Genomic DNA, 15,021 nt, shown 5'->3' on the forward strand with positions numbered 1-15,021 from the left:
CAAAAAGTTGCATAGCTTAACCCAAATTTTTCTTTCTTTTTTAATTTCTTGTCTTGTATATGACCCTTTTTGTATGTGTTTTTTCAAATAAAATGTTCAAAATGCCTCAAAATTGTTGTTTCATGCACAGTTATGTGTTATCTGCAGACTGTATTGTCACTATTACATGAACTGACAGTCTCTCATAATTAGATTTCTTTATGCTGCGGTCAAGAGCCGTTAAATCAGGAACTTGAACATGTTTGTGTAAGGGCCTGTCCCAATACTTGCGGTCTTGGCCACTCGAGAATGTGTGCACACAACAGGAAGCGTGCAAGAGGTCAAGCCTCAGGTCAAAGGTGAGTGTCCTTAAAAGCCACAACATCTCTAAGAGTGCTTCTCAAATGGAAGGCTGCATCTTACCGATGCGTGCTTTCTAGTCTTTCAAAGGCTTGTAGGATAAAAATTAAGTAATTTACACCAAAACAAAAGAAAACAAATTTCATGTCTGAAAACATTATTTTTGTCTTACATTTTATAAACAATTTCAGATATTTCAGTGTATTTTAACTGAATAACTGTAGATATTACATAATGCAATAAATATTAAAAGACCACACAAGGTATTGGACCACAAAACCATAAGGGTCAATTTATTACTTTATTACTTACAATTTAGATTTATGCATCATCTGAATAAATAAGCCTCCCACTGATTTTAGAATATGACAATATTTGTCTGAGATACAACTATTTGAAAATCTGGAATCTGAGGGTGCAAAAAAAAAATCTAAATATTGAGAAAAATCACCTTTAAAGTTGACCAAATTAAGTTCTTAGCAATGGGTATTACTAATCAAAAATTAAGTTTTGATATATTTATGGTAGGAAATTTACAAAATATCTTATCTTTATGGAACAATCCTAATGATTTTTGACATAAAGGAAAAATTTATCATTTTGACCCATACAATGTATTGTTGGCTACTGCTATAAATATACCCGTGCTACTTACGACTGGTTTTGTGGTCCAGGGTCACATATTTTAAAGTATTGAAAATCAAAATGAGTAAACAAAACTCTGTACAAAAGAAATACTTGCATTTTTACAACAGTATAAGTGTATAAATTATGAAGTATATAGAGTAAAGAAATATGTCTTTGTCTTGCCACATTCAATTATGAAAGACGTACATGATGAATTACGTACATGATAATGGATAATTTTACTTCAAATGGAGCAGAAAGATTTGCCCATTTCTTATTATCCAATGATACTACTGTACTACACAGTTTGATTTTCCGTGAAGCTTATCAAAATTTCTACCTAGTTAAATCACTTGTGGTACAGAGTTTTATGGTGAACATTGTTAAGTTTCCCCTGAAACTATTAATCAATTTTGTTAATGTCCCAAGTCCCATTAAGTAGGGTAACACAAAAAGCTATGACTTTTGTTAATTTTGCAGAAGCTCATATTATGTTAAAATGATTTTTATTTGATGGTGACAAGAGTTTTATATTTATGTATAACGGCCTATTTGCCGTTACTCTGTTCAAAATGTGATAATTTATGATCCCGTTTGACTTAATGAATAATTTAAAGTTGATATTAAAATATATTTGGAGACAGTAGAAAAAAAAAAAAAAAAGTACAAATTTAAAAGCAAAAAAAAAACAAACAAAAAAAACAACCTATATAGCGATTTAATTAGTACAAGTGGTTTATGTAGAACATCTTCTTTTTCCATTTATTTATCGTGTTGTTTCATAGATTTGCATTACTCCTGACATCTAAGAATATATGTGCTCATGTTTGTAAAATATGTTTTGTTCGTGGTAAAGTTCAATAATAATAATGAAAAAAAAAACAACAGAAAGCTTCCATACAGGGCTTCACACTACAAATTAAAAAATAGAGGGAAAAGTCTTTCAAAAGAAACTGCTTTATCAAACGTAAGGTGTTGTGACAACACAAAACTCCTACTAGACTAACACAGGTTTAAACTAACAGAAAACAAACTGATGACAAACACAGAAAATGTGAAAAAGAAGAAATTAATAACCATCTTTTTGAATAAAAGAAAGAAAAAATAAACAACATAAAGAAAGGAAGGAAGACACAAATCTCTCAAAAGCAGCTGGTGGCTGTCTAAAACCATCTGAGAGTCTCACAGGAGCTTTAAAACCTCCAGCACAGCTGATCATGATCAGTGATCATGTGATTAATCAATTAATCAATTACTCAGACACTGATAAAAACACATTCACAAAACTGTGGTTCTTGATGCCCAGTTCATCTCAAGCTCTGCTCAGACATGCAGCAAAAATCTTTTTACCTTTTCGTCTCAGTCACAACAACTTGCAAAATGTTCATATCTGGATTCATGAAAGATGCAAACTATGATGAAACATCCATTGCTAAAGTCTCACACAAATAATATGACATTAGTGGCAATCAGTATGGATGTTCCAGTGAAATGACTAACTCAGAAAAAGCTAAGAAAAACATTTAAACACGATGCCATAGAAGAATCGTTTTTGTCTAAATGGTTCCATAAAGAAACTTTAACATCTGAAAGATCATTTCACATAAGGTTCTTTGTTGTGAAAGAATGCATTGGCATCTATGGCATTGCTGTGAAAAACCTTTTAAAGCACCCTTATTTTTAAGAGTGTACCATGAAAACTGTTTCAGACCGGTTCCAAGTCACCAATGATGACCATCTGATGATTTAAAACATTTAAGTGGATTGGATTTTGGATAAGCGATCACCTTACAAATATGTTTATTTCTCAGTAGAATTTGAGTCACAAGTGCATGAAATAAAGGAAAAAACAGACAACCTCTCCAACCCACAATTTTAGGGCTCAAGAGTTGATTTAAATGCTAAAAATGTGCAATTTACAATTAAAATGAAACGCTTACTGAAAGGATGAAATATTTTTGACCATAAACCATTTTTGTGAAATTAATTAAAAATTTCAGGGGGACTTCCAGATTTTTTTTTTGTGTCAAATCCCCAGTGGTTTAACAAAAAAAAAGTTCACTGATCTACATTTTGAGGAGATCTGATTTCAGACCAGCTTCCAAAGCACCGATAACAACAGGATTTGGGTTTTATAGAAGCAAGCACATTTCATGACTACAAAGTTTATTTCTCAGTAGAGTCTTAAGTAAATAAAATAAATGCAAAAATGGATATTTAACAAATAATTTACTTGCTTCAACACAGTTTGAGGGTTTGTGAGTTGGTTGAGGCACTGTAGATGAATAGGGTAAAAAAAAAATTAACTAATAGTTATTGCCTTACCCAGTTGATTGATTACATTCATAATTGCAAACTTTTTTTTTTCTAAAGTTTGGTTTAAATATGCAAATGAGGCATTCTTTTATTAAATATGCACTAATTTGCATACATTTCTAGTACAAAAATCTAAACTGGATGAAGTCAGTTTCAAAATTCTTGTTTAATTTTTTTTTTTTTTTTTTTTTTTTTTACGTATTAGAGTTAAATGTTTTTACAGAGGGATTTTTGGGCATCTCATTTTTATCACTCTGTAATTAAGAAAACACTTGGAACAGACAAAAAAACAATATTTTTTCACAGTCGTTGGGGGAACGAAATGTTGTGTATAATCAAGCAAATTAAATATGAACAAATCCCTTAGGATTTGGGTTAAAATGAGAAGTAAGTTCCCCTTCAGTCGTACTCTACGACGTTACATCATAACTGACATATTTTTGGCTCCCGAGTAGGACCCCAAATATGTCAGTTATGACGTAACATCTCCATTCCCTCCTTCAGGGAACAAGGGTTACAGATGTAACAGACATTTTTATTAATATTTTGAATTATTTTTTATTTTCATATTTTCCATTTTGTTTCCAATTTTGGTTAACATTGTAGTATTTATGCATTTATTTTTTTGCCATTTAGCCCTTTTGTATTTTAGATTATTAGTTATCTTTAAAAAAAAAACATATAAAACAAAAAAATAAATATAAATTTTTTTAATTAATATTTTTAAATTTTTCTATTTTGTTTTCAGTTTTGGTTAACATTGTATTTTTCTTTGCATTTAGCCCTTTAAAATATATATTTTTTGATTTTTAATACGTCTGTATAGTTTTCAGTAATTTTTATTTTTTGTTTGTTATTTTAGTACATCTAGTACAAGGTTAATAATTTCATATCTAGTTAACGTTAGTTACATTTTAGTACACATTTTAGTATTTCAGTACATCAAGTTCAAGTAAATTAAAATAAGATGCTTAAAATGAGAAAAACTTAAAATGAGTAAGTTTTTATTATTTTGAATTATTTTATTTTTATATTTTCCAATTTGTTTTCAATTTTAGTTAACATCGTAATATTTCTTTTTGCATTTAGCCCTTTTTTTATTAGATTTATTTTTTTTATTAGTTATCTTTAATATATATACAGTATATATATGGCTTTTAGTAATTTTAATTCAGTTTAAGTTATTTTAGTACATCAAGTTAAACTAAAAAATAAGAAATGTTGAACAAACAAATAAAACAAATTTTAAGTATAAAATTTAGGGGTTTTTTTTTAGTAAACTTTTTGTATTTTTTGTTTTTGACATTTTTATTAGTTTTTATTATTGCTATTTGTTTTTATTATTTTATTTTTTTTATGTCTATATAGATTTTATTCATTTTTGTGTTAGTTTTAGTTCTTTTAGTACATCAAGTTAAAGTAAATTAAAATTAGATGCTTAAAATGCGAAAAACCAAAAATAAGTTCTTATATTTTTTATTTTTAGATTTTCCATTTTGTTTTCAGTTTTAGTTAACATTGTAGTATTGTAGTATTTATTATTATTTTTTATTTGTTTTATTTAGTTTTTAAATGTCTATATAGATTTTATTCATTGTTGTGTCCGTTTTTAAGTTCAATCCTTTGACGATGCGACTCGATCTACAGACGCCTGATGACAAAGACGACAGTAATTCTCAGTATAAAGGACGTTTATTTGAATTTCTTTACAAAAGTACAAACTGCTTTGTCCCAAAACGTCTTTAGTTAAAAATCCGAAGCGTCTAATATTTGGGATACAGGACTCTGTGAATTTGTCCGTCCGCTTTATTTCTGTCCAACCACTTTCCGCAAACGAAGATGGTGGTCACCCAGTTGGCGGTGTTGGTGACCTCCACGCACTCCAGGAACCATCCGGCCGACGTGCCTTTGTCGTCGTGCTCCACTTTGATCCTCAAGAGTTCACCCAGATCCAGCATCTCCAGCAGGAAGCGGTCGGTCCGTCCTCTCTCGAATAGGTTCCTGTACTTTCCCTTGAGCGCTCGTTTGCCAGAGTCTCCGTTGACGCCGTAGAGCGTGACGAAGACGTTGGCGTCGGTGGCGGCTCCCTTCACGTCTCCGGTGATGACGATGATCTCGTATTTGACGGGAACCAGACTGCGCACTTTGCTGGCGAAGCTCTCTACGGTTTTGGTGCACTCGAACGTCATGAACTCGTCTTTCTTCGCCGCCAGCGGAATCCGAGCGTCGCACGTGAAGTAGAATCTGCGGAAGACGAACAGAGAGAACGACGCTCAGATCTGCTCACCGCAGTATTTGACACGTACTTGATGTAAACTCACTTGTTTCTCAGCTCTTTCTCTGTGATCACCACCTCCTGCACGTGCCAGAAAGACTCGTTCTTCACTTTCTTCTCCTTCGTTATATGGCCCAAACAAATACCAACGATCTCGCCCACGTTTTTAGAGGAAAACTCGAATGAATCCGTGGCACCGCTGAAACAGAGTCGGATTATGATCTTTTATTAATCAGCGCATTGTTTAATATTTTTTTTATTAGACATTTTTATTATTATTAGTTATCTTTAAAATTATTTTGTATTTTATTTTTAATACGTCTATATAGTTTTTAGTCATTTTTATTTCAGTTTTAGTGATTTTAGTACATTAGGTTAAACTAAATGAAAACGAGAACTGCTGAATGAACAAAAGTTTAAATATTTTAATATTTAGTTAATGTTTTGGTATTTTTTGTTTTTGACATTTTTATAACTTATTATTATTAGTTATTTTTATTTTATTTATTTTTTAAATGTCTATATAGATTTTATTCATTTTTTTTGTTTTAGTTCTTTTAGTACATCAAATTAAAACAAATGAAAATGAAATCCTTAAAATGAGGAAAAAACTTAAAAGATTTTAAATTATTTATTATTTCTGTATTTTCTATTTTGTTTTCAATTTTGGTTAACAGTTTTTTTGCATCTTGCCCTTTTTTATTATTAATAGTTATCTTTAAAATTATTTTTATTTTATTTTTAATAGATCTATATAGTTTTTAGTTATTTTTATTTCAGTTTTAGTTATGTTGAACAAACAAATAAAACAACTTTAAGCTAAGTAATTTAATATTTAGTTTAACATTTTAGTATTTTTTTTATTAGTCTTTATTAATATGAGTTATTTTTATTTTACTTATTTTTTAAATGTCTATATAGATTTTATTCATTTTGTGTCAGCTTTTTAGTACATTAGAAAATTTAACAAAGAGGTGCTTAAAATGAGAAACTTAAAATAAGTGAGTATTAATTTTTTTAATTATTTTTTATTTTTGTATTTTCCTTTTTATTACATTTTGGTTAAAATTGTAGTATGTTTTGCATTTTTTAGATATTTTTATTATTAATAATTATCTTTTAAATAAGTTTTATTTTATTTTTCCTACATCTATATAATTTTTAGTAATTTTATTTCAGTTTTAGTTTTTTAGTACATCAAGTTAAACTACATGAAAATGAGAAATGTTGAACAAACAAATAAACAAGTTTAAGGTAAGGTATTTTAATATTTAGTTAACGTTAGTAAATGTTTTAGTATTTTTTGTTTTTGAGGATTTTTTTAGTTTTATTATTATTATTATTAGTTATTTTTATTTTTATTTTATCTCTTTTTTAAAATGTCTATGTAGACTTTTCACTTTTGTGTCTGTTTTAGTTATTTTAGTACCAAGTTAAAGTAAATTAAGATGGGAAATGCTTAAAATGCGAAAAACTGTTTTTATTAATACTTTGAATTAATTTTTATTATTTTAAATTTTGGTTAAAGTTTTAGAATTATTTGTACTTATATGTTATTTTTAATATTACTTTATTACTTTTTAAATGTCTATACAGTTTTTAGTAATTTATATTTCTAATGAATAGAAAATTGCTGCATTAGCTAACAGCCAAAACAAGTTTTTCTTTTAAACATTTGTTTTAAATGTAACCATTTTTTATGGTTTGTTTTCATTTTAATAAACTATAATAACCCTGATTCATAATAAAGTATTAATCTGACATTGCAATATTGACTAAAATTACACCACGTGTAACCGGGTCACTGTACATACCGCAAAAACTTCTTCTTCTTTGAGTTCTCCATCATAAACTCCTTTGAACGTCCTTTTTTCCCCTCCAGAATAATCCAGACGTTCTCCTTCGTCTCAGCATCTTCAGAGTTGGCTGTTGTGATCTCAATTCCATATTCTGAAAAGACATTGCAAAGAAAATTGACATGCAAAAAATAAATACACTGCACTTAGGTTACACTGATAGGAAGCGCTCTTCTCTTACTGGTCTTGTCACTGAGATCCAGAATATCATTATTGGCACATGCCAGCTCCCTCATGATCTGCCCGTCGTCCTCACTTTTGGCCAGCCAACGGTCGCAGGGGAAGCGGAAGGTTTGACCCAGCAAGTCGTCCTTCACATCGATGTACTCCAGATGCCATCCAGGAGCCGGACCTGATCGCATTGACACAGTTAAGACACAGTATTGCCAGTATGGAATATTTTGCTCTATTTTGCCCATCACTGATGGTTGTATGTTCAATCAATGTTATACTTAGAAAAATAATCTCATAACATTACTTACGCATTTGCGACTGCAGTGTAAATGCATTCATGGTATCTCCGAGCTGCATTACAAGCCAGGTTTCCATCCAAAAATATTTAGCACTTTTGGTTTTACCAATATAGCTGACGGAAATGCCATTTATCGATAAATATCGACAAAATCTTTTTCCGTTCAAATTTAGCACATCACTTTATTTATTTATTTATTTTTTTGCATTTCAAATTTTGCCCCTTTATATTAGATATTTTTATTATTATCAATTATCTTTAAAATCATTTTTATTTTATTTTTAGGAGAACTCCACTTCCAAAACAACAATTTACAAATAATTTACTCACCCCCTTGTCATCCAAGATGTTCATGTCTTTCTGTCTTCAGTCGTAAAGAAATGATGGTTTTTGAGGAAAACATTTCAGGATTTTTCTCCATATAATGGACTTGATTGGTGTCCCGAATTTGAACTTCCAAAATGTAGTTTAAATGCAGCTTCAAAGGGCTCTGAACGATCCCAGCCGAGAAAGAAGGGTCTTATCTAGCGAAACGATCGGTCATTTTTTTTGAAAAAAAAAAATTTGTATACTTTTTACGAAACAAAAGCTTGTGTAGCACAGGCTCTGAGATGCGCGTCCACGATGCTACGAATTAGTAATGGGTCGTTCTTGAACGATTCTTTCATTTTGAACGAATCTTCAATGTGACTCAGGAAGAACGAGTTGTCTCGGGGAGTGATTCGTTCAGTGGTGCATGCGCAACGTCCTATTAGGTTTTGTACTGGAATTAGTTCACCTGTTTCGAGTCAGGTTTTTTTGCGAGTCGTTCGTTCATCTTATGGGGCTGTCACGTGATGAATGAACGGCTCAAACCTGGATAAGAGCTGAGGTGAGCTAATCATAGACTAAAGACCCAGGTAAACAATGAATTAATCTTTTCTGTTTCTTATAGCATTATAGTTTTGTCTTGTTTGTCGTGTGATCAATGTTTGTGTAAGCAGTAGATGTGTTAGGGAAGTAGCACGTAACATTTTAATTATATTTTGCTAAAATGAACAAAATGACTCAAAAAAGATTCGTTCATTTTGCTAAACGAGACTCAAAGGTCCGAGTCGGTAAAATGATCTGAACTTCCCATCACTACTACGAATCACGTGCAAGTTCATCATCTGTGTACTGAGTATGGCCAAAAACTCCATCTTATTTTCTCCTACAACTTGAGAGGAGGACATCGTTGGACCTTTTTGTTTGTAAACAGTGTTTACAAACTTACTTGCACTTTCTTAGTCTTTGCACGTTTGCTTTGTAAACACTGGGTCTGTAGCTCGGCGTGACCTTTCAACATGATTCAATAGTACGTAGCGCCGTGAACGCACATCCCAGAGCCTGTGCTACACGAGCTTTTGTGCTTAAAAAGTATAAAAAAATATACATATATATTTTCAGAAAAAAAAAAAGACAGATAGATCGGCTGGGATCGTTTAGAGCCCTTTGAAGCTGCATTTAAACTACATTTTAGAAGTTCAAAATCGGGGCAACAATGAAGTCCATTATATGGAGAAAAATCCTGAAATGTTTTCCTCAAAAACCATAATTTCTTTACGACTGAAGACAGAAAGACATGAACATCTTGGATGACGAGGGGGTAAGTAAATTATTTGTGGATTGTTGTTCTGGAAGTGGACTTCTCCTTTAATACGTCTATATAGTTTTTAGTAATTTTTATTTCAGTTTATTTTAGTACATCAAGTTAAACTAAATGAAAAAGAGAAATGTTTAACAAACAAATAAAACATGTTTAAGCTAAGTATTTTAATATTTAGTTAACATTTTAGTATTTTTAGTATTTATTATTAGTTATTTTTATTTTTTTAATGTCTATATAGATTTTAAAAGTTCATTAAAATGAAATGCTTAAAATGAACTTAAAAACTGTGTTTTTATTAATATTTTGAATTATTTTTTATTTAAATTTTTTCCATTTTGTTTTCATTTTATTTTTTTGCATTTTGCCCTTTTTTATTAGATATTTTTATTATTATTATTAGCCATCTTTAAAATTACTTATGCATTTGAGTCTGCAGTGTAAATGCATTCATGGAATCTCTGAGCTGCATTACACTGTGCATTACAAGGATCATCCAAGAATTTTTTGTGAAAAAATATTTAGCGCTTCAAAATTTTTACCGATATAGCTGATGGAAATGCCATTTAACGCATACATTCTATATTGATATTTCAAATCTTGCAAAAATTAGTTTGGAAACACTTTTTGTCAAAAAAAGGGGCTTTAACATGAATAAATGCTGTCTCACATGACAGAATTAGCCTATAGGCAACGTTTTATCAGACATGTCCTGCAATTTATCAACAGTAAAGATTACATTTTACAAAAATCACAGATAGTGCTGATTTTGACGTTAAGTTTGGGTTTAATGGAGGAAAGAATGCGCACCACTGTGAAGGTAAAGAAACTGAAAGAATAGTTTTAACTCATTTCTTCTTTTTTATGATCCTTGGAAGACAACATCGAAATCAATAATAAAATTTGCTTAATATCACAGCCACAGGCCTAAAGTGAAAGCAGACGTTTAATTGTTTAGTTCTGTCCTCTGTCATCACAGGGCTTTCATACTGCGCACTCTGTAGCTCCTGAGTTCGATCTCTCTTCTGAATTGCAAATAGCAAAAATGCATCATAGACTAATGTCCTAATATTAATACTATATATAGCAATAATAAATGTATGTGTATTTTCTTAAACTCTCCAGTACCGATAGCAGAACCGTTAATGTCAGAGCTTATCGATACTTTAATAATTTAGCACCGGGGCCGATTTAATACCGGGTTTCGATACCCGTCCCTACTTATGTGACAATTCGTTTTTTTCATCACGCACACCATTTTATCAGTAAAAAGCCAGTTAGATGGAAATAGGCTGGAGACAGAAGTTTTTTTTTTTATGCATATTCTCTTTGTCGATAACAAAACATCGCAAAAAACTGGATGGAAACTTAATAATGTTGATAATGTTGTAACTAATGTTCAGTTTCTTGCACAGAACAATCATTTCGCTTCATAAGACCTCAGTATATCGTCAGGAGCCACAGGGATTCATTTGGTGTTGACTGTAAAAATCTGTACCTGATTTCATTTCTGTGACTGTATTAGGATCATTTTATCAGCCAGATTTTACCCTGTCTTCACTGAATAGTGTCCTGCTTTTTGGTGTTATAGAAATGCCATTCACACACACACACACACACACACACACACACACACACACACACACAGGACGTTTCTCACCCTTGTTGTCGTGCCACACTCGGATCTTGGACAGCTCGCCCAGACTCAGAATGTCCCCGAAGCGGAAAACATCCACCTGATTGCGCTCGAATTTGTTCCTGTTGCTGCTCTCTCTCAGTGCCAGTGTTCCCGTGTCGCCGTTTTCCCCGAACACGATCAGAGACACGTTGGCGTCTGTGCCGGCGGCTGCGAAACGACATGTGAAAACGCTAGTGCATAATTGCTCATTTATAACACAATCATGAATCAGATCTCCGTAATATCTCAATGCTTTCTCCTGACAGACATGAGGTTCAATGGAGCTGTCAGCCACGTGGAGTTTTTATTTTTTTTAATTCTTGCTTTTATTTATTCTCACAGAAGATATCTCAACAGTGTTTGAATTTGACAAAGTCTGTAATCAATATGAACAAGAGTTCATTTAGTAGCACTGAGAAACTATTATATTTTCATTTTAATTTCAGTTATTAATATTCAGTTATTTTTCATTTTTATTAGTTTTTTGTTATATTTCTATGTAGTTTTATTACATTTTATTTTAGTTATTTTAATACATACCTTGGCAACAAGCTATAATAAAAAAGTTTAATTATTTTATATCTTGAAATAAAAAGTGATGCTCTAAGTATTTTAATATTTTGAATTAGTTTTTATTTTTCCATTTTAATTTTTGTTTAAAGTAATGGAAATCTTGTTTGTTTTTTGTGTGTGCTTTTTGTTATGTTTATTAGCTATTGTTTTGTTTTTTTTAAAAAACAGGTCTAAATTTTTTATTTCAGTTCTAGTGTAAGTTATTTACGTATATCAAGTTAAACTAAATGAAAATGAGAAATGTTGCCTTGGCATCAAGATAAAATACACCTAATTACACTTAATTTCACTTTATTTATTTTTTTTAAATTTGAACTAGTTTTTATTTTCATATTTTCCTTTTTAATTTTAGTTAATGGAAATTGTGTGCGTGTGTGTTTTGTTATTTTTTTTAACTATTGTTTTTTTTTTCATTTTTTTAAATGTGTCTTAACTTTTTTTTTTTATATATATATTTTAATTTACTTATTTTTTAAATGTCTAAACTTTTTATTTTTTATATTCTAATTTAATTTTTATTATTAATTATTTTTTTAAGTCCAATTTATTTTAGTATATGAAGTTAAACTAAATGAAAATGAGAAATGTTGCCTTGGCATTAAGCTAAAATACGTAAGTGTTTTGATTTTGATTTTTTTTTTACACTTAATTTCACTTTATTTCAAGTAAAGTCTTTTTTAAAATGTTAAATTAGTTTTTTTATTTTTAATTTTCATTTTAGTTGTAGTAATGGACTTTTTTTCTTTTTTGTGTGTTTGTTATTTTTATTAGCTATTGTTTTTTTTTAATATGTCTAAACGTTTCATTTTTTATTTCAGTTTTAGTCTAGATTATTTTAGTATATTAAGTTAAACCAAATGAAAATGAGTAATGTTGCCTTGGCATTGAGCTAAGGTTCTTTTTTTTTTTATTCATTACACTTAATTTCACTTTATTTCAAGTGAAGACATTTTTGAATGAGTTTTTTTTTAATATTTCCATTTTCATTTATATTTTAAAGTAATTGAAATTTTGTTTGAGGGTGTGTATTTGTTATTTTTATTAGCTACTGTTTTTTTCAATTCAATTAATTAATTTAATTTAATTGTAATTCACTTTATTTCAAGTAAAGACTTTTTTTAATGTTGAATAAGTTTTTATTTTTCTATTTTCTATTTTCATTTGAATTTAAGTTTTATAGTAATTCTGATGTGTTTTTGTAATTTTTTTATTAGTTTTTATAAATAAATTGAATTTTATTTTAGTTTTACTCATTTTAATACATCACATGATCTAAACTTAAGATTGATTTTATAACTCAAACTGCGTTTTTTCTTTTTTCTATTTTAATTAGGAGTTTTAGGAGAAACATTTGGAACAAAGTTGATGAATTAATGACGCATAACTGAGAAATTAAATCTCCTGAGCTCTGAAAGAGCAACACGCGAGTCATTAAATGTCTCTCTCAGACATGTAATGCCAGTGTAAAACACTGTAAATATTAGTAACGATGTTTAATCATTCATACACCTACCAGCGATGTCACTGGTTTTAACCTGGATGGTGTATGTGGTTTTCTCCACCATCTCCTCGTCGTCCACGACCGCAGGAAGTTCACAAACCTTCGTCCTCTTGGGTCCTTTGGTCTTGGAGAGCCACTCCTCGTAGGTGAAAACATACACCTCCTCCGTGCTCAGGTTTCTCATGATGATCTGGGTCATGTGACAGGAACAAGCAGAGTGTTTATAGTCATGTCCTTAATGAGTTTAATTCACTGTGTTGTGATTAACCCGATAACCTGATTAAAAGTCTCACAGATTTGGGTCCGAACAGGACGTAAGCTGCTCGGGTTTCATTAGACGCTCGTATCACAGACTGACCTTGTCAAGGAACCAATCGGGACGACTCCCTGTGCCGTCGATGCGAACGCGGAGCTTTTTCAGAGGCGCAATGTCATCAATCTCCAGGTTAAACATGTCTTCCTGTCCTCTTTCAAACCTACCACAAACCAGGGTTATTAGCGTTAACTAAAACTGAAACCATAATTAAAATAACCGAAATTAAAATAACCGTTAAGTGAAATAAAACTATTTTTGTTACTTGAAATAAAATAAAATAATTTAAATTTATTTTTATTTCAGCTAGTTGTCAAGGCAACATTTCTCATTTTCAAAAAAAAAAATCATCAAATAAAAATGAATAAAAACTATATATATATATATATATATATATATATATATATATATTTTTTTTTATATGAATAAAAAATAATTCAAAAATATTAAACAAATTAAACAAAAAAAATGTTTAACTGAAATAAATGTGCAAACTGAAATAAAACAAAATAAAACCAAAATTAAATTTATTTTTATTTCAGCGAGTTGTCACTGCAACATTTCTCATTTTCATTAAAAAATAAACATGAAAATGGAGAATATGAATAAACTAATTCAAACCATTGTATATGAAACCATTATAATAAAAAAGTGTTACTTGAAATAAAATAAATGTTGACTGAAATAAAATAAAATAAAAACATTTCATTCATTTTTATGTCAACTAGTTGTCAAGGCAACATTTCTCATTTTCATAAAAAATTAAAAAAAGTAAAGACTTTCTTTTTTTCTAATTCAAATTTTTAAACAAAAACCATAAATATCCCTGTGTTTTTCCTATATATATCACTGATGTGTATTCTGGTGAACGTGTACCTGTCCTCATGTTTAGCGAGGAGCATCTCCTCCATGCTCCCGTTGGCCCCAAACACAGTTATGAAGATGTTGGTGTCTGTTCCTGCGTTCTGAGTGTCACCCGTGACCACCGTCACCTCATAAACCACCTGAACAACGGCCAGAATATGAGATCTACAATCCACACACAGAAACCAGGAGTCATGAACTTAATGAACGTCCGGACCTTCCGAATGATGCTGATGGTGGTGGCGTCCAGTATGTTGAAGACTCTGGCCGTCAGACCGTCTCCTCTGTCTTTGGCCAGCCAGCACTTGCACAGGAAGTTGTACTGAATGCCTTTAGTGGGAACGGCCACTGACAGCGCATCCACCAGCCAGCAGCTTTCGGGAGTCGCTCCGTTATGACCCAACTGAGGACAAAACATCAGGACTGGAGGGTGAATTCACTGTTGTGCATCAGGTATAACATGCAAACATGGCTGTTCCTGACATCATTTGATGAATTACTGCAGCCGTAATCACTACATAGTGTTCATACACTTCAAAGTTTGAGGTTTATAAGATGATTTTTTTTGTTTTTAAAAGAA

At 30.8% G+C, this 15,021-nt stretch overlaps 1 protein-coding gene across 2 annotated transcripts in view; it reads right to left on the reverse strand.

The window, feature by feature from the left end:
* Positions 1 to 5,009: 5,009 nt before the first annotated feature.
* The window catches only part of loxhd1b (lipoxygenase homology PLAT domains 1b), a 53,916-nt gene continuing 43,904 nt past the window's right edge, over positions 5,010 to 15,021 (reverse strand). For both annotated transcript variants that reach the window (XM_051117313.1, XM_051117314.1), the window contains 9 exons: positions 14,659 to 14,844; positions 14,454 to 14,581; positions 13,623 to 13,740; positions 13,277 to 13,454; positions 11,173 to 11,358; positions 7,595 to 7,765; positions 7,372 to 7,507; positions 5,604 to 5,756; positions 5,010 to 5,526 (listed from right to left, as the gene is read on the reverse strand). In XM_051117313.1, the coding sequence (XP_050973270.1) occupies positions 5,046 to 5,526; positions 5,604 to 5,756; positions 7,372 to 7,507; positions 7,595 to 7,765; positions 11,173 to 11,358; positions 13,277 to 13,454; positions 13,623 to 13,740; positions 14,454 to 14,581; positions 14,659 to 14,844 (1,737 nt within the window). In that variant the 3' untranslated portion in view covers positions 5,010 to 5,045. The remainder of the gene's footprint in view (positions 5,527 to 5,603; positions 5,757 to 7,371; positions 7,508 to 7,594; positions 7,766 to 11,172; positions 11,359 to 13,276; positions 13,455 to 13,622; positions 13,741 to 14,453; positions 14,582 to 14,658; positions 14,845 to 15,021) is intronic.

Source organism: Labeo rohita, chromosome 8 (genome assembly GCF_022985175.1).
Source record: "Labeo rohita strain BAU-BD-2019 chromosome 8, IGBB_LRoh.1.0, whole genome shotgun sequence".
Taxonomy (NCBI): Eukaryota; Metazoa; Chordata; class Actinopteri; order Cypriniformes; family Cyprinidae; genus Labeo; species Labeo rohita.